Raw genomic sequence first — 19615 nt, 5'->3', positions numbered from 1 at the left:
AATCAATGTCAAGACCCAATAATGGTTGTTTAGCAATGATCAACAACCAATTTGACAGAGCTTAAATAATTTTGAAAATAAGAATGGGAAAATGTTGCACAATCCAGGTGTGGAAAGGGCTTAGAGACTTACCAGAAACTCACAGCTGTAATTGCTGCCAAATGTGCTTCTACAAAGTATTGACTCAGGGGTGTAGATTAGATATTTCTGTATTTCATTGTCAATACATTTCAAAAAATGTCTAAAAACATGTTTTCACTTTGTCATCATGGGGTATTGTGTGTATATGGTTGAGAGAAATCAATTTAATAAATGTTGAATTCAGGCTGTAACACAACAAAATGTGGAATAAGTCAAGGGGTATGAATACTTTCTGAAGGCACTTTATGTAGTGTAAAATGGGTGAGGCAAACTCATCTGGAATCACTAGTCATGCTGCTCCAGTAGGATAATATCTGGAGATAACTGACAATAGAAGACTATACATGTCCACACAGATGAAATAGATGAAAGGGGTTTTCTTGCTGTAGGATTTCTTGACCTCGGGAGAAGGCCCCATTATGTTGTGAGATCGGACACTACCATTTGGTTTTCTCCTATCCCTTGGGCTGTTTGTACAGTTGGAGTGGGGTGTTCAGTGTGAGAGACAATTTATAGGCCTTTCACTGTCATTCTATCGTCTTCTCAGTGAACAGACTAATCCATTGACTGGACCTTAAAAGGACAAACAGGGATTCCAGACTGCCAAATCAGTCTAGATTAACTAATCTATACACGTTTACCCTGTCTGTCAGACCTGAGAGAGCTAAACAGATAGAAATATGTCAGTTAATCATTTAAACAGTAGGTGAAGATTTTTGTCCGTGGTCTTTCCATTGAGATCTGCTTTAGCGTTCTGTCTGTCTGTGAGTGAGGAAGATTCCTGGTAGAACTACAGTATGTCGTCTCTCTCTCAGTGCAGGGCACCAGGGACCTGCCAATCACTTTAGCATGTAGGCCTATTTCCTCAGCAGCACGTGTGGTGCGGAGCCTGCATGCATGTCTGCTATGTGCTCTGCTGGCTGGCTCGGCTTTCTGTTTTGGGTCTATGTGAAGGTCGCTAGCATCCCCCCTCTGGTGGTTGCCACTACAAAGAGAAGGATGTTTCCCATGTAGCTGTATGATGGAGATCACTTCCTTACAGTAGGTCCAGGGCAGTGGTGCTCTGAGGTTGTGAAGTGGTTAATGACACACATACATTTTAGGAAGATATTAATTCAAATGGCACCGTAGAGAAATTGACCAATACATTTTTGATGTTGCCTTCTTTGACTATGCAGGCCGTAGTGGGAAAAATATCAGAACTATAAATAGATTTTTCAAACGTTGCTAGATTTCTCTTTTAGATCACATTCACCATTTTTATAAACATATTTTTGATGGATATGTATTAATCCAATATACTGTATCAGCAGGCATTATAGGATTAAGCTATACATGACTCTTCGTGCTCAGTCAAACTAATGGAGCCTTGTTAAAGGGTGTGTCTGCTGTGGTGGTAGGCTAAATATGAAGGAATGGTACATGACTCAGCTAGCCTGGGTGCCAGAATGTTTCTGCTTTGTTGCCAACTCATTAACATTTACATTTTAGTCATTTACAGTTTAGTCATTTACAGTTTACAGTTAGTGAATGCATACATTTTCATACTGGCCCCCCGTGGGAAACTCCTTATGGAATTGTCATGCAAAATATGTTTGGCTTGACAATGACAATGGAGTATGCAACAACACAAATAGATCTGGGACCAGGCTATGTTTCAGCTTCTGGCAAAAACTGGTTTCTAATGAGATTGAGTTTGAGCTGATATAAGCAGATTATGATATGAAATCAAGTGTAAACTGTTTGAAATACTGTGAGCAGCAGAGGTCCTTATTTTCAATCTACTGATGCTGAAAGGACCAGAGGTTGTAATTACACAAGTTTAAAACCGCTGAACGAGAGCATACTTTTAGCTTATAATAGCACTTCTCAGAACATTAACATTACAGCCATGTTTCTATATCCACACTTTCATGATAGTGAAAGAGGTACAAAAGGCCATGCATTTTTATTTAAGGCTGCTTGCTAATTTACAGCCTCTCCACATCCTGCTGAATTGCCTCAGAGTGAAGACCTAATGAGTATGGCCCATTATTTGAGATGGGTGTCCTCTACTATTCTTGACTCTTAGCCAAGACCTCCAATTAATGCAATGGATGATCATTTTTTCACCTCTCATGGGGTATTGCCTGTAGCTATTGTACTGAATAGTAGAAAACCGCATTCCTGTTTCCCCACATCTCTCCTCTTCACCATCATGGTCAAAGAGAAATCCAGTCGTTAATTTTAACAATTGAGACAGAGAACATGGCTGATTTAGGATAGGATGGTTATGTCTTGTCTGCTGTCCATGTAGGATTCACATTATCATTATGACATTTTCCTTTGTTTTGCTATGATTTACTATGGAGTATTGTGAGCGTGTGTGTGTATATGTGCAGGGGCAGAAGGGGTGACTGAATGTGTGTGCGAGATTGTGATTGTATTATGATGCTATAATTGCCTAAATGTATGTAGGAACACGCACACACATCAAGGAGAATGCATGTCTTCCCTATTGGGAGGCTATAGAGTTTGTAGTTTCCACAGAACGTCAGAAGCATCCCCCTGGTGGCCACTCACAGTCCCAGTCACTGTCATCAGTGTTTTACAGCTAGGACTGTACCACGTCAAGATCCAAAACAGGGGTGTTCCACAGTTAGAGCTGTACTATGTCAGGATCCTGTAGGGTGGTTAGAGCAGCGTTGCCATGGTGAGGGAGCCCAGGGAGTCACATTTGTCTGCCTAACAATGTGAACACAGCATGGATGCTTCTCACCAGCAAAACACCTGTCACTACACAATACCAGTCCACAGTCACAACAGTGTGTTCACACTGGAAAACAAAAGGATTATAGGCCTATGGTTTGTTAAAAGTCAATGCTTTTTATGAGTGCCTTTATTCAGTAAAGTATAATTCTATCTTTGGGAAATCAAAGTTAAGTTTAATTCAAGAACTGGAACTTTCATATTTATTTTCAGAGAGGAAAAGCTTTGGGATATCTCAAGGGAATAAGACACAACAGTTTGACAGTGATACATGGGATATGTGACTGCATTGTGTGTCTGACCATAGTGACTGATGTGATATCCCCACAGACCCAGAGTCTCAGAGGAAACGCACGGTGCAGAACGTCCTTGACCTCAGACAGAACCTGGAAGATACCATGTCCAGTCTACGGGGAGCCCAGCTCAGCCATGGGTGAGTGCATTACCATACATTGAATTAATAGATTATAGTAGGCAATAATGGGGTGTTTCTGATGCCACGTACTGGTGTGAATGGGGCATAACGTTAAAGAGCATTCTCAAAACCCAGAATATCCTTTTATTTATGTATGTTTCTTTCTTTTAAAGTTCCATCTGCACAAACATTACTTGCCACCCACACATTACCTTTCAACTGTATAGTGCCTTCGGAAAGTATTCAGACCCCTTGACCTTTTCCACATTTTGTTACGTTACAGCCTTATTCTAAAATGCATTAAATAAATACAAATCCTCAGCAATCTACACACAATACCCCATAATGACAATGTGAAAAAAGGGTTTTAGAAATTTTAGCAAATGTATTACAAATAAAAAACAGAAATACCTTATTTACATAAGTATTCAGACCACGTGCTATGAGACTTGAAATTAAGCTCAGGTGCATCCTATTTCCATTGATCATCCTTGAGATGTTTCTACAACTTGATTGAGTCCACCTCTTCCTAGAGCTGGCTGCACGGCTAAACTGAGCAATCGGGGGAGAAGGTCCTTGGTGGTAGAGTTCCTCTGTAGAGATGGGAGAACCTTCCAGAAGGACAACCATCTCTGCAGCATTCCACCAATCAGGCCTTTATTGTAGAGTGGCCAGACGGCAGCCACTCCTCAATAAAAGGCACATGACAGCCCGCTTGGAGTTTGCCAAATGGCACCTAAAGACTCTCAGACCATGAGAAACAAGATTCTCTGGTCTGATGAAACCAAGATTGAAATCTTTGGCCTGAATGCCAAGCGTCACGTCTGGAAGAAACCTGGCACCATCCCTACGGTGAAGCATGGTGGTGGCAGCATCATGCTGTGGGGATGTTTTTCAGCAGCAGGGACTGAGAGACTAGTCAGGATCGAGGGAAAGATGAACGGAGCAAAGTACAGAGAGATCCTTGATGAAAACCTGCTCCAGAGCGCTCAGGACCTCAGACTGGGGCGAAGGTTCACCTTCCAACAGGACAACATCCCTAAGCACACAGCCAAGACAACGCAGGAGTGGCTAGGGGACAAGTCTCTGAATGTCCTTGAGTGGCCCAGCCAGAGCCCAGACTTGAACCTGATCGAACATCTCTTGAGAGACCTGAAAATAGCTGTTTAGCAACGGTCCCCATCCAACCAGACAGAGCTTAAGAGGATCTGCAGAGAAGAATGGGAGAAACTCCCCAAATACAGGTGTGCCACGTTTGTAGCGTCATACCCAAGAAGACTCGAGGCTGTAATCGCTGCAAAAGGTGCTTCAACAAAGTACTGAGTAAAGGGTCTGAATACTTATGTAAATGTGATATTTTAGTTGTTTATTTTTAATAAATTTGCATACATTTCTAAAAACCAGTTTTTGCTTTGTCATTATGGGGTATTGTGTATAGATTGATGAGGAAAACAAACTATTTAATCAATTTTAGTATAAGAATGTAATGTAACAAACTGTGGAAAAAGTCAAGGGGACTCCTGAGTGGCGCAGTGGTCTAAGGCACTGCATCGCAGTGCTACCTGTGCCACTAGAGATCCTGGTTCGAATCCAGGCTCTGTCGCAGCCAGCCGCGACCGGGAGACTCATGGGCGGTGCACAATCGGCCCAGTGTCGTCCAGGGTAGAGGAGGGAATGGCCGGCAGGGATGTAGCTCAGTTGATAGAGCATGGCGTTTGCAACGCCAGGGTTGTGGGTTCGATTCCCACGGGGGGACAGTATAAAAAAAAAAATGTATTCACTAACTGTAAGTCGCTCTGGATAAGAGCGTCTGCTAAATGACTAAAATGTAAATGTCTGAATACTTTCCGAATGCACTTTATGTAATTGTTTAATTGGTTCAGCAAGATACTGTACGTGTACACCTAGAAGAAAGCTATGGATTTGTTTGAGAAATGTGATATACTCATACACACATGAAACACAATGGACAGGTCGATAGAGTACACACAAGCATGTTTACACAACTCTCCTCCTTTATGTCTTCTTGGTATCTTGCCACCTGGTATACATATGCTGTCAATCCCTCTGAAACAGACTGTTTTTGTTTCATGACCATCACATTCTGGGAAACCCTTTGTCCAGTATTAGTTTCAGACGGTCTCTATAATGATGAGACACAAACAATAACAGAAAACACCAGAGACTAACCACACAGGATATTGAAGAAACTGGACAGAAACCGAAACGTTCGTTAACAAAAAGTTATTTTGCATTCAAAGCCTGTATACCTTCCATTTTTGCCTGCTTCTTAAATCCAGCTCAGTAGTATGTGATCTGCCTACCAATATTCCTGTTGCTATTTGGTCTCTCTTTGATGTGTGTGGTGTTCATGTCCGAGGGGATTCCATCCCAGATCTGAGCTCTGAATTTCCATAGCCCTGGCCTCTGGAGACTGACAGACACCTCAGTAACTTGACACATCTAAAAACTCATGCTTTTCAACCTGGGCCACCAAACCTCTAGCAGGGTTTCCCAAACTCGGTCCTTCCCTCTAGGGCAGGGCTCTCCAACCCTGTTCCTGGATAACTACCCTACTGTATGATTTCGCTCCAGCCCCAGTTGTAGCTAACCTGATTCAGCGTATCAACCAGCTAATAATTAGAATCAGGTGCACTAGATTAGGATTGGAATGAAAACCTACAGGACGGTAGCTCTCCAGGAACAGGGTTGAAGAGCCCTGCTCTGGAGCACAAATGGACTGTAGGTACTGTAAATAATATCCACATACAGTACTACTAGTAAATCATTAGCTTCAAATGACTTAACTTTCTGCGTACAGCATGTTTTTTTAATAGCTCAATGACCGGCCGTAATTCTGTTACTAGTTCAGCTCCCTGTCATAACTCCCAAACATATACCCTAATGTATGGGATCGTTTGATGTGCATCCATGAGTTTAAACTATCTATATTGAAGTTAAACTACATTTCAAAACTCTCAAGGAAGTACCGTCCTACTCTGAGCTAATGTATCATTCCAATGAAGCATTGTGGGAGTCGGAATGTATTCCTGAGGCAGTAATAGTTAACAGTCCCTGTTGATTAATTATCCATCTACAGAAGTACAGAAATAGCAGGAGGAAAGAAACACCCACATGGTCTCAGGCAGGCATTGCATTATTCATCTGGGCTGGTTGGTGCATCTGGTTATGTAATCGCCAGACTCAGCAGAAGCTCCTCGCCATTGGGAGGGCATTGCAAAACCTGACCAATTTAGAGAACAGACTAGAACGACACTCTAGTCTAAACTCTCTCTTGGACAACAGGCTATAACTACTCTCTAGTCTAAACTAGAACTACTCTCTAGTCTAAACTAGAACTACTCTCTAGTCTAAACTCTCTCTTAGACAACAGACTAGAACTACTCTGTAGTCTAAATTAGAACTTCTCTCTAGTCCACATTGGTTCACCTTTCACTGGCTAATGCAATGACCCAGAGTTTTCCCTGGTCAGGTCATGTAGTCAAGAAAAACTCCTTGCCCGAGCAATCCTACATTTTTTTCTGTTGTGTGTGATTTATGTGCTGATTACCTTTGGTCTGTAAATCCCAGCTGGTAATGAAATTGTGACCATATTGCTGAGGGTTATGAATGATCCCGTCAAAGGGAGAGAGGGGACAAATTACTTTTCTCTGTTCACACAATGATGCTATGTCCTTATACTATAGCAAGCAACTTGCCCTTGAGTTCTGAGACGCCACCCATTCTTTATTGTAGTCGCTGAAGGCTGAGAGTGAATGTTACAGCTGTATCTGGGTCAGCAGAGACTATATGTCAGGACAGATTTATTTAAAGGCCCGCTGACTGAGAGAGAAAAAAGGAAAGATAATTTATTTCTCTAATTCTCTCTCTATAAGTCCCTCAAACTCTTAATTTATCCTATCTCTCCTTCTGTCTTCTCATTCATTCCATTTCTACCATACTATAACCCCTCTCTCTTCCTCTGCTCTCCCCAGCTGTTTGGAGAGCAGTAATGTTTGCTACGACAGTGACGAGAACAACGCCCGCAGCATGTCCAGTCTGTCCAATCGCTCCTCTCCTCTCTCCTGGCGCCATGGCCAGTCCAGCCCCCGGCTGCAGGCTGGAGATGCCCCCTCGTCCACGGGTAGCGGCGTGTATCAGGGGGGTAAGGCTGGGTCCCAGTACACGGCCCACACCATGCCCGCCCGAGTCTCCAGCCGTCTCAGCCACTCCTCCCGAATTGAGCTCATCGAAGGGCTAGATGTGGACGATGCTGACCTCAAGTCTGGTTACCTGAGCGACAGCGACCTGCTGGGAAAGAGCATGCCAGAGGATGACGACGACAACCTGGCTAATGGGTAAGGGGCTATAGCAGGGGTGTCAAACTCAATCCATGGCAGGCCGAGTGCCTGCTGGTTTTTGTTATTTCCTGTTTTTTGTTGTTTCTTTTGTGGGCAATGAAGACCTAGACAACCAGGTGAGGGGAGTTCCTAACTTATCAGTGACCTTAATTGATCTATCAAGTACAAGGCAAGAGTGAAAACCTGCAGAAATTCAGCCCTCCTTGGTATGAGTTTGACACCTGTGGTCTATTCTATTGTCTAACTCAGGGTTCTCCTACTCTGGTTGTGTGGAGCTACTGGGTATTTGTGCAGGCTTTGGATCCAGTTCTGCAGTAACACTCACTTTGCATCCTACTGTACAATTATCTTTGATATAGTCCTTGTGGATACTACGGATGGTTGTTATCACTTGGTCCTACAACTTACATTATATCATGAAACAAGCATCAATCAAGCATTGATTTGGATTAGATTTTTAAAAAATGTAGGTAAAACATGCTTGGAGTTTGCACTGTGCTTGGAGTAACCCTTTCACAGTGCTGTCCTCAGCAGTCCAGGGCTCCAGACTGCGACCATTTAGTCACATTTTGAGACCCTTTAACTTGGCTGTGCGAGCAACATTTTGAATTGATCACACTGGTGCAAGCTACACATTCTACCTGGTCATCTCAATAAAAACGTCCTCTTTTTGGGGCGGATAAAACCATGAATTTGTTAAACAGTAGAATGCATTATTCTCATTATTCCTGTAATAAAAGTGTCTCCCCTGCCGCTGTGCCTGCCTGTTTCGCTGGGGCCGGCTGCTGTAATGAGTGCCGAGCAAGCTTCTTACACTCTCTCTCCCACCTCGTGTGCCCCTCGGGATTGTATAACATTTCAAAATGCAATTGTGTGGAAAACTAGTTCAAGTGTCCAAAACTAGTTCAAGTGTCCATATTAAATAGACGAGGGTCTCCGCTTTCTGTAGGTATGATTTTTATTTCTCAAAGATTATTATTGAGCTCAAAGCACACTGTTTTACTATCAAGATATCTGATATGGCTTTGAAATACGGAGCGCACGAAATTGGGCATCTGCCATCGCAAGTGCACTAGGCCTCATTGTAAAGTTTTTTTTTAGGACATTTACATTTAGTGTTCGATTAGTACATGGCAACTAGCAGTAGGTGTTATATTTAGAGTTAGTTTTTTGAGTTTCCACTTCCTTAGGTGGTGAATTAGCACCAATTGAATTAGGTCTATATATAATATTAGTTCACATAACGATGAAGGCAAATTCTTCTCTATTGAACAGTAAAATAAAACAAAAATAGCTTAATTGTCAACCCAAAATTCATGACATATCAAAATATTTTGAATCATGCATTCTTGCTTGGACATGTTAGATGTAACAACTTAATTATTGAATACCATCTCAGTGGTCTATTACATTCTTAATAAAGCACTGTTAATAACTTTATGAGATGATGACTCAAATGTATTCTATTGTGTGACGCTGCAATTCTTTTTGTCAAAGCCTGAAAAAGTTGGTGGCACCAGGGGAAAATGTTAGTCTGGAGCCCTGCAGTCTGTCTAGTGTAACTCGCTTGTTCCTGAATGGGTCTGTTATGGCTTCATGCAGCAACCATGTCGCCTTCTTCTCAGTCTGATTCTGCTGAGGTGGATCAGATTTTTTTTTTTTTACATTTTTGCTGTGTAGAGTGTACCCTTACAATAAAGTCCTGCAGGATTCCTGTAGGATTGTTTGTGAGGTGAGCTGTGATGAGTAGAGACTTGAATGTGAATCATCAGGTATTATTCTCAGCGTAGTTAGCTGGTTTTACTAAACAGGTTTCCATCCAACCTTTTTAAGCAATTCACGTACATGTCGGATCAAAAAATTCACGACAGGCCTGATGGAAACAGCAAAGATCTGAGTGGGCACTTTCGCTATATAATGCAAAATGTTTTGTGACAATGCGTTGTGACAATGAGTTGAAAATGCGATGGAAACCCATTTAACTTGTATTTTATATTTGGTTCAAAAGTTATTTTTATGTCCACTAAGTCATCACGCACAGCCTTTTATTTGCAACAAGTCCATTTGATGGAAACAAATATATGGTGGGAAAATGTGCATATAATTTTTATGCATATTTTATATATTTGCATGGACATCTGTTGCCAATTGGATGGAAACATAGCTACTAATGCGAATCCCCCTCTGGCTGAAACTCATTGTTCTGTGAAATATATTGTGCTGTGGTTGTGTTTGTGTGTTTGTGTGTGTGTGTGTGTGTGTGTGTGTGTGGCAACTAGTGATTAAACACGTGCAAACACAAGGCTCTAAACAAGAGTCTAGAGTCCAGAGTAATTCCAAACTCGCAGCTTCACTATTCCGTCTCTGTTCCTAGCCATTCCAAGAACTAGGGGAATTATCTGCTGAAACAAGACATTTTGTCTGACCTGGAATCTTCCATTTTGTAGAAAAGTAAGATGTCCGAATGGCAGGAAAACCAAAAGTGGATCTCTAAATGGGTCTAAATGAGTTCAGATCACGTCTGAGTCTTGCAGTAATGTCGTTCATTACCAGCCCCCCTGCTGAGCTGGCTGTCATTCACACCCACATCTCACTGCAGAGACGGAGGAGGGTGTAACTGACACAAACGCACACAGAGCCCCTCCAGTCAGTGCCTGCCTCTCCACTAAATGGGATTTAGCAAGTCACTTTGTGCTACCAACAACTTAAGCAGAAAGGACTGAAGTAAAAAATGACATTACTACCCTCCTTTTTTTTCCTTCTTTTTTTTTGTACATTTAAAACCCACTAACTAACTAACTGCCATTAGCAACTGTAACCTACCAATCAATGCCATGGTAGGGCATCAGTCTGATCCTAGGTCAAGGTGTCAAGGACAGGCGTGGCAGGTGTTCTGAGAACCAGGAGGAGAGCCACAGCATTATCTCCTTTCATGCCTCATTTAACACTTGTTTAACAGTCTCTTTCTCTCTCTCAATCTCTCTTTTTGCTCCTCTCTCTCTGCCCCCCCCCCCCCGCTCTCTCTCTCTTCCTTTGTGTCACATCCTCTCTCTCTCTCTAATTCCCTCTCCCTAGTTGACAGTCAGTAGGCAGGAGAGGAGAGGCAGAGGCAGGGAATCCAGGCCAGTTCTCTGGTGTGATGTGAGCAACTTTATCACTGTTCCACATGCACTGGGATTTACTCTGCAGCTTCTGTGGCACTGACTGACTGGCCCGCTCGGGTAATCAGTCCACTCTGCCAATGAGAGACTACAGTGTAAATATTTAGAATTGAGAAGTGTGATAGATGGAGACAGGTCATAGTTAAGAAGCAGAATGAGATTGAAGAAAAAGAGATTGAAAGTATGACATTATGTCTGGTGATTGTAAAAATGCCTGATAGTGAGTGCTCAGCACTGGGCCACCCGTGTCCTCAATCCCTAGGTGAGCTATTCAAGGTGACCATGATGAGAAACCCTGTACTTCCTGTGGTGTGCCACCTGTTCCCAGGTCAGCCCATACAGAATATAACAAGGGGAGAGTATAACTACCAAATCCCTAAGAGAAAACATATACAGTGCCTTCAGAAGGTATGCATACCCCTTGACTTATTCCACATTTTGTTGTTACAGCCTGAATTTAAAATTGATTCAATAGTTTTTTTCCCCTCAACCATCAACACGCTATACCCCACAATGACAAAGTCAAAATATGTCTTTAGAAATCTTTGCAAATTTATTGAAAATGAAATACAGAAATATCTCAAGGATTCACAGTCAATACATGTTAGAATGACCTTTGTCAGTGATTACAGTTGTGAGTCTTTCTGGGTAAGTCTCTAAGATTGTACAATATTTGCACAATATAATTTTAAAAATTCTTCAAGCTCTGCCAGGATGGTTGTTGATCATTGCTAGACAGCCATTTTCAAGTTTTGCCATAGATTTTCAAGCCTATTTAAGTCAAAACTGTAACTAGGCCACTCAGGAACATTCAATGTCGTCTTGGTAAGCAACTCCAGTGTACTGTATAGTTGACCATGAGTTTTAGGTTATTGTCCTGCTGAAAGGGGAATTTGTCTCTGTCATGATCGTCGGGAACAGAGGACCAAGGCGCAGCGTTGAATGCGAACATACTTTTTATTTGTGATTACACGAACAAAAACAACAAACGATAACGTGACGTCCTCGGTCTAACACAAACCACACTGGAAACAAGATCCCACAAACACTGTGGGAAAACTGGCTGCTTAAGTATGGTTCCCAATCAGAGACAACAAGCAACAGCTGATACACGTTGCCTCTGATTGAGAACCACACCGGCCAACATAGAAATACAACACTAGAACGGACACAACGAGCACAAAACATAAAGAACACTCACACCCTGGCTCAACATACAAGCGTCCCCAGAGCCAGGGCGTGACAGTCTCCCAGTGTCTGTTAGAAAGCAGACTGAACCAGGTTTTCCTCCAGGATTTTGCTTGTGCTTAGCTCTATTCCATTAATTTGTATCTTAAAAAACTCCCTAGTCCTTGCCGATGACAAGCATGCCCATAACATGATGCAGCCACCACCATGCTTGAAAATATGAAGAGTAGTACTTAGTGATGTGTTGTGTTGGATTACCCCAAACATAACACTTTGTATTCAGGACATGAAGTTAATTTCTTCGCCAATTGTTTTCCAGTTTTACTTTAGTGCCATGTAGCAAACAGGATGCATGTTTTGTAATATTTTTTTTTCTGCACAGGCTTCCTTCTTTTCACTCTGTCATTTAGATTAGTATTGTGGAGTAACTACAATATTGTTGATCCATCCTTAGTTTTCTGCTATCACAGCCATGAAACTCTTTAACTACTTTAAAGTCACCATTGGCCTCATGGTGAAATCCCTGAGTGGTTTCCTTCGTCACTGAGTTAGGAAGGATGCCTGTATCTTTGTAATTACTGGGTGTATTGATACACATCCAAAGTGTAATTAATAACTTCACCATGTTCAAAAGGATATTCAATATCAGTTTGTTAATTTTTTTATCAATCTACCAATAGGTGCCCTTCTTTGCGAGGCATTGGAACACCTCGCTGGGCTTTGTAGTTGAATCTGTGTTTGAAATTCACTTCTCGACTGAGGGACCTTATAGATAATTGTATGCAGTGGCGGTCAGTGCCGTTTAAGATGAGGGAGGATGATAATTTTTTTTATGAACGTGGCCTTATTTCTATTACAGGTTATTGGATGACTGTCATTCACATTCCAATCACCCAGCTCAGTGATCATCCCAATTTTGTTCCTTTTGCTTCATTTAAGAATCGGCACAATAAATACACCCCTGAACACAGTTCACTTTCAAAGCAGCCACATACAAACAGCATGATCATTTTGCTCGTATAATTCCTTCTCGCATCTACGCGCTCTCCTCCTCTCACCTTTTCCCTTTGCTTGTGGACTTCAGTGCTCAACACATCAGCTGTTTGTGACCAGGCGAAAAAAACTTTCCAAGTCAAACCTTCACATCACAACCGCTAACCGCTACACACAGCCTACATCGTTGTCACCATATTAGCTAACATCATAGTCAACATAGCTACTAGAGCTAACGTGTTAGTAAACCCGCTACAATCATAGTACAGTGTACAGTCAGCAGCAAGCAGTTTAGCAGTTACACCGGCAGGTCCCGGTGGCAATAAATTAATAAGACCAAAAGCTTAACTTGACTTGGAAGAGTTCCAGTGTTGGATAGCTAACATAGCATCCCTCTCCATTTGAGCCTGGCTAAACTATCTAGCTGCAATTGACACTAGCTAAGTAAGTGAAAGAAAATATATATACAGTGGGGAGAACAAGTATTTGATACACCGCCGATTTTGCAGGTTTTCCTACTTACAAAGCATGTAGAGGTCTGTAATTTTTATCATATGTACACTTCAACTGTGAGAGACGGAATCTAAAACAAAAATCCAGAAAATCAAATTGTATGATTTTTAAGTAATTAATTTGCATTTTATTGCATGACATAAGTATTTGATACATCAGAAAAGCAGAACTTAATATTTGGTACAGAAACCTTTGTTTGCAATTACAGAGATCATACGTTTCCTGTAGGTCTTGACCAGGTTTGCACACACTGCAGCAGGGATTTTGGCCCACTCCTCCATACAGACCTTCTCCAGATCCTTCAGGTTTTGGGGCTGTCGATGGGCAATACGGACTTTCAGCTCCCTCTAAATATTTTCTATTGGGTTCAGGTCTGGAGACTGGCTAGGCCACTCCAGGACCTTGAGATGCTTCTTACGGAGCCACACCTTAGTTGCCCTGGCTGTGTGTTTCGGGTCGTTGTCATGCTGGAAGACCCAGCCATGACCCATCTTCAATGCTCTTACTGAGGGAGAGCCAATACATGGCCCCATCCATCCTCCCCTCAATACGGTGCAGTCGTCCTGTCCCTTTTGCAGAAAAGCATCCCCAAAGAATTATGTTTCCACCTCCATGCTTCACGATTGGGATGGTGTTCTTGGGGTTGTACTCATCCTTCTTCTTCCTCCAAACACGGCGAGTGGAGTTTAGACCAAAAAGTTCTATTTTTGTCTCATCAGACCACATGACCTTCTCCCATTCCTCCTCTGGATCATGCTGATGGTCATTGGCAAACTTCAGACGGGCCTGGACATGTGCTGGCTTGAGCAGGGGGACCTTGCGTGCGCTGAAGGATTTTAATCCATGACGGCGTAGTGTGTTACTAATGGTTTTCTTTGAGACTGTGGTCCCAGCTCTCTTCAGGTCATTGACCAGGTCCTGCCGTGTAGTTCTGGGCTGATCCCTCACCTTCCTCATGATCATTGATGCCCCACGAGGTGAGATCTTGCATGGAGCCCCAGACCGAGGGTGATTGTCCGTCATCTTGAACTTCTTCCATTTTCTAATAATTGCGCCAACAGTTGTTGCCTTCTCACCAAGCTGCTTGCCTATTGTCCTGTAGCCCATCCCAGCCTTGTGCAGGTCTACAATTTTATCCCTGATGTCCTTACACAGCTCTCTGGTCTTGGCAATTGTGGAGAGGTTGGAGTCTGTTTGATTGAGTGTGTGGACAGGTGTCTTTTATCCAGGTAACGAGTTCAAACAGGTGCAGTTAATACAGGTAATGAGTGGAGAACAGGAGGTTTCTTAAAGAAAAACTAACAGGTCTGTGAGAGCCGGAATTCTTACTGGTTGGTATGTGATCAAATACTTATGTCATGCAATAAAATGCAAATTAATTACTTAAAAATCATACAATGTGATTTTCTGGATTTTTGTTTTAGATTCCGTCTCTCACAGTTGAAGTGTACCTATGATAAAAATGACAGACCTCTACATGCTTTGTAAGTAGGAAAACCTGCAAAATCAGCAGTGTATCAAATACTTGTTCTCCCCACTGTATATATACTACGAAATATAGCTCTCTCTTGCTTCTCCTTAATTTTGGAAGAAAACTGTTCAACTATTGTCTTTCTCTCTCTGAGTCAACTACTCACCACATTGTATGCGCTACAGTTAGCTGTAGCTGTCACGTTCATTGAAGGACGGGACGGACCAAGGCGCAGCGTGATATGCGTACATGTATATTTTAACTTAATAAACAACACAACAAAAATAACAAACTACACGAAACGTGAAGTCCAAGGTAGACCACAAAACATACCTTACACGGAACAAGATCCCACAACTAGACTGTGCCAATAGGCTGCTTAAGTATGGTCCCCAATCAGAGACAACGAGCGACAGCTGCCTCTGATTGGGAACCACACCGGCCAACATAGATCCACACATACTAGAATATACAACATAGAAAACGCACAACAAAGAAAACACACACCCTGACTCAACATTTAAGCGTCCCCTGAGTCAGGGCGTGACAGTACCCCCCCCCCCCCCCAAAGGTGCGGACTCCGACCGCACAACATAAACATAACAGGGTCGGAGCCGGGTGGGCATTCCGCCTCGGAGGCGGATCCGGCTCGGGGCGTGACGACCTCTCACTCTCCGCCTCCCTGTTGCGCCCCTGGTCTGGTCTGGACCTCGGCGCGCTACTTCCCCTCTCCTTCCTCCCACGATACGCCAGGCCCTGTCTGGACCCTGGTGTGGGAGACCCCGAACCTGGAGAGGGGCTGACATCATGGTCTGGACTGGAGCCGCTGACCGGAGCTGGACTGAGCACCGGTGGAGCGGACTGCTCTGGCTCCGGAGTAGAACGGCTGACCGGAACTGGATCAGGCACCGGTGGAGCGGACTGCTCTGGCTCCGGAGTGGAGCAGCTGACCGGTGCCGGACCAGGCACCGGTGGAACGGGCACGGGCCGTGCCGGACTGGACAAACGCACCACTGGTCTGGTGCGAGGAGCAGGCACGGGCCGGACCGGACTAGGAACACGCACCACTGGCTTGGTGCGAGGGGCAGGAGCGGGCCGGGCCGGACTGGTGACGCGCACCACTGGCTTGGTGCGCGGAGCAGGAACAGGCCGGGCCGGGCTGGCGACGCGCACCACTGGCTTGGTGCGAGGAGCAGGAACAGGCCGGGCAGGGCTGGCGACGCGCACCACAGGCTTGGTGCGGGAAGCAGGAACGGGCCGGCCATACTGGGAACACGCACCACTTCCTTGGTGCGAGGAGTAGGACTGAGTTCCTTTATTAACCCCCGCTCCTTCTGCTGCCTAACCAGCTCCTCTCGCCGTGCCTCTACACCTTCCTTCTCCCTTCTAGCCTCCTGTAGCGCCTCCCTCTGACCGAATACCTCCTGCTCCCTCTGAACCAATAGCCCCCGTAATATGGTGGCCTCCTCTCCTAACCAGCAGATCCGCCCTGTCGCGGCCTCCTGCTGCCTCGTCGTCCACACCGTGTGCCCCCCCCCCAAAAAAAAATGTTATTGGGGTTGCCTCTCCACCCTGATCCCTTTCAGGGCCTCCATCTGCCTTGCCAGATCCTCTCTTGTCTCCTGCCAAGTCCATCCTCTCTGCTCCTCCTCGGCACACTGCTTGGTCCAGGTCTGGTGGGATCTTCTGTCACGTTCGTTGAAGGACGGGACGGACCAAGGCGCAGCGTGATATGCGTACATGTTTATTTTAACTTAATAAACAACACGACAAAACAACAAACTACATGAAACGTGAAGTCCAAGGTAGAACACAAAACATACCTTACACGGAACAAGATCCCACAACTAGACTGTGCCAATAGGCTGCTTAAGTATGGTCCCCAATCAGAGACAACAAGCGAAAGCTGCCTCTGATTGGGAACCACACCGGCCAACATAGATCCACACATACTAGAATATATAACATAGAAAACGCACAACAAAGAATATACACACCCTGACTCAACATTTAAGCGTCCCCTGAGTCAGGGCGTGACAGTAGCTTATGCTTTCAGTACTAGATTCATTCTCTGATTCTTTGATTTGGTGGACAACATGTCAGTTCATGCTGCAAGAGCTCTGATAGGTTGGAGGACGTCCTCCGGAAGTTGTCATAATTACTGTAAGTCTATGGAAGGGGGTGAGAACCATGAGCCTCCTAGGTTTTGTATTGAGTCAATGTACCCAGAGGAGGACAGAAGCTAGCTGTCCTCCGGCTACACCAGGGGGCTACCCTACAGAGTGCTGCAGAGGCTACTGTAGACCTTCATTGCAAAACAGTGTGTTTTAATCAATTTGTTGACGTGAATACATTTAGTATAGTTTTATCTAAAAAGGATAATTTTTGTAATGTTTCACCTTTTTTTATGAAATTCACTGAAGATGGTCCTCCTCTTCCTCCTCTGAGGAGCCTCCAATGATTGTATGTGTGGGGTACAGAGATGAGATAGCCATTCAAAAATGATGTTAAAAACTATTATTGCACAGTGAGTCCATGCAAGTTATTATGTGACTTGCTAAGCAAATCTTTACACCTGCACTTATTTAGGCTTGCCATAACAAAGGGATTGAATACTTATTGACTCAAGTCACTTCAGCTTTTCATTTGTAATTAATTTGTAAATACATCTAAAAACATAATTCCACTTTGACATTATGGGGTATTGTGTGTAAAATCTCAATTTAATCCATTTTAAATTCAGGCTGTAACACAACAAAATTTGGAAAAAGTCAAAGGGTATGAATACTTTTTGAAGGCACTGTAATTGCAGTATGACCTTCGATACATTCTTGTGCTTGAATGCGAAAACCGCTTGAAAAGCCTTCATGATACATACTGTGCGGATGTGTTGTCTTTGAGTTCAGCGGGAAATGTCCTTGATTCGGATTAACCCCTCATTCTCATAGGAATAGTGCTGTGTTACTGACCATCAAATGGCTAATCTATTATAGAGTTATATAGTATGAATAACTACCGGTATGCAGCTAGGCTAATCCAGGTCTTAAAAATGGAAGAGACGGCTCATGCTCTACTTTCCCCCTATACTACATATCTCATCTTACTTCTGAATACATTTGCATTTTTAGTAACAGTGTCCTTGTTGGCAACCATTCATTCATTTCATCTGAGAGCTACTGTACGTACAGTCAATGCGAAAATAATCCATGATTCTGACAGCACTCCACACACACACGAATGCACACGCACAAACAAACACACACACACACACATACACACACACACACATTTCAGCTCATTGGAAAACATTAGCATCTACCGTCTCTTGAAAATAGATAATTTCTGCAAGCCCCTCCTGCATCTCCATAGCAACTAGCTCCAGTGTGACTGTGGGGAGAAGGAGCATTTCTCCAGCTTATTCACCATCATCCCTAATACACTTTATCTGAGTGGAAGCCATAGTTTAATGTCAAGCATATATGAAGGAAGGTTTGACTGCCATGGGTAAAATGGGAATGTTGAGCTAAATTGGTCCTGTAGTGTAATATAATAGCCACATCTATAATTCGGATGGCTCTGTATTCTGATTCCTGGTTGGCTGTTATGTTAAATCGTTGACTTAATTGAGGCAATTTGTCACACGTGTTATCAAACCAGATGCTCTAATCTTTGCTCGTTACAACACTTTTAGAACAAGCCACTGTGTATGGTCTCTCTGGGGTTTGTGTTCTATGGAGTGAATTGAACCTGCAGCATATTGTTGGTGGCCTAATGGCTATTGATAATATTGCTACATTAACAACATCAAAACACATAGTCATGTAGGGACTGAGGGCTGTGTGTGATATCCACAGCTGGTCTATGCTATACTGTGTGCTGGGGTAACTCGGGTACCTAGAGAGGGATGACATTCCTCTGAGTGATGACGACAGAGAGAGATGGAAGGGGAGGGTTGTGACACAATGTGGTGTGTTCAGAAAGGGTGAAATGTTTAGATAGAAATATGATGCATAGAGCTGACAGGCTCTATTGCTTACTCCCCATGACAGAGAATAATGTATGTTCTTCAAAATACATTTCCATTTGAATGTTCTGACTAGGCCCCATTTTTTGAGGAATGGGTTAAGGGTAATGTACCATGTGATGTGTTCCCTTTACTAAGTCTGTTGGAATCTGTTTGGTAGAATCATAATGTCTTTATGTCATAATGCCAGAATCATAGTTTTCTGTAGTTACACTCTTCACACCACATAATGATGGAGGATAACCATCACCAGTATCATAGTGTTACATTGGCATCCATTTTAACCACTTTCTACATGTCTTGGTCTCCCTGCATCATATTCCACACATTGGGTTAGGAGTAATAATAACATTACTGTAATAATAACATTACTGTAATAATGATATTACTGTAAAAATGACATTACTGTAATAATTATGTTACTGAATATAGTTTAGATTTGCCATACCTGTCACGACTTCCGCCGAAGCTGCCTCCCCTCCTTGTTCGGGCAGGTTTCGGCGTTCGTCGTCACCGGCTTACTAGCTGCTGCCGATCCGTTTATCATCACTCCACTTGTCTTGTCTAATTGATCACACACACCTGGTCCTTATCCCCAAT

At 43.3% G+C, this 19615-nt stretch overlaps 1 protein-coding gene across 1 annotated transcript in view; it reads left to right on the top strand.

Annotated features, from left to right (window-relative positions):
* Positions 1 to 19615, top strand: part of LOC311133489 (neuron navigator 1-like) — a 130990-nt gene that overhangs the window by 46922 nt on the left and 64453 nt on the right. The window contains exons 3-4 of the mRNA XM_084166977.1: positions 3220 to 3322; positions 7300 to 7662. Of these exons, the coding sequence (XP_084023103.1) occupies positions 3220 to 3322; positions 7300 to 7662 (466 nt within the window). The remainder of the gene's footprint in view (positions 1 to 3219; positions 3323 to 7299; positions 7663 to 19615) is intronic.

Source organism: Coregonus lavaretus (genome assembly GCF_964263955.1).
Source record: "Coregonus lavaretus genome assembly, chromosome: 8".
Taxonomy (NCBI): Eukaryota; Metazoa; Chordata; class Actinopteri; order Salmoniformes; family Salmonidae; genus Coregonus; species Coregonus lavaretus.
The sequence above is the reverse complement of the archived record's forward strand: the minus strand, read 5'-3'. Positions and strand labels throughout refer to the sequence as shown.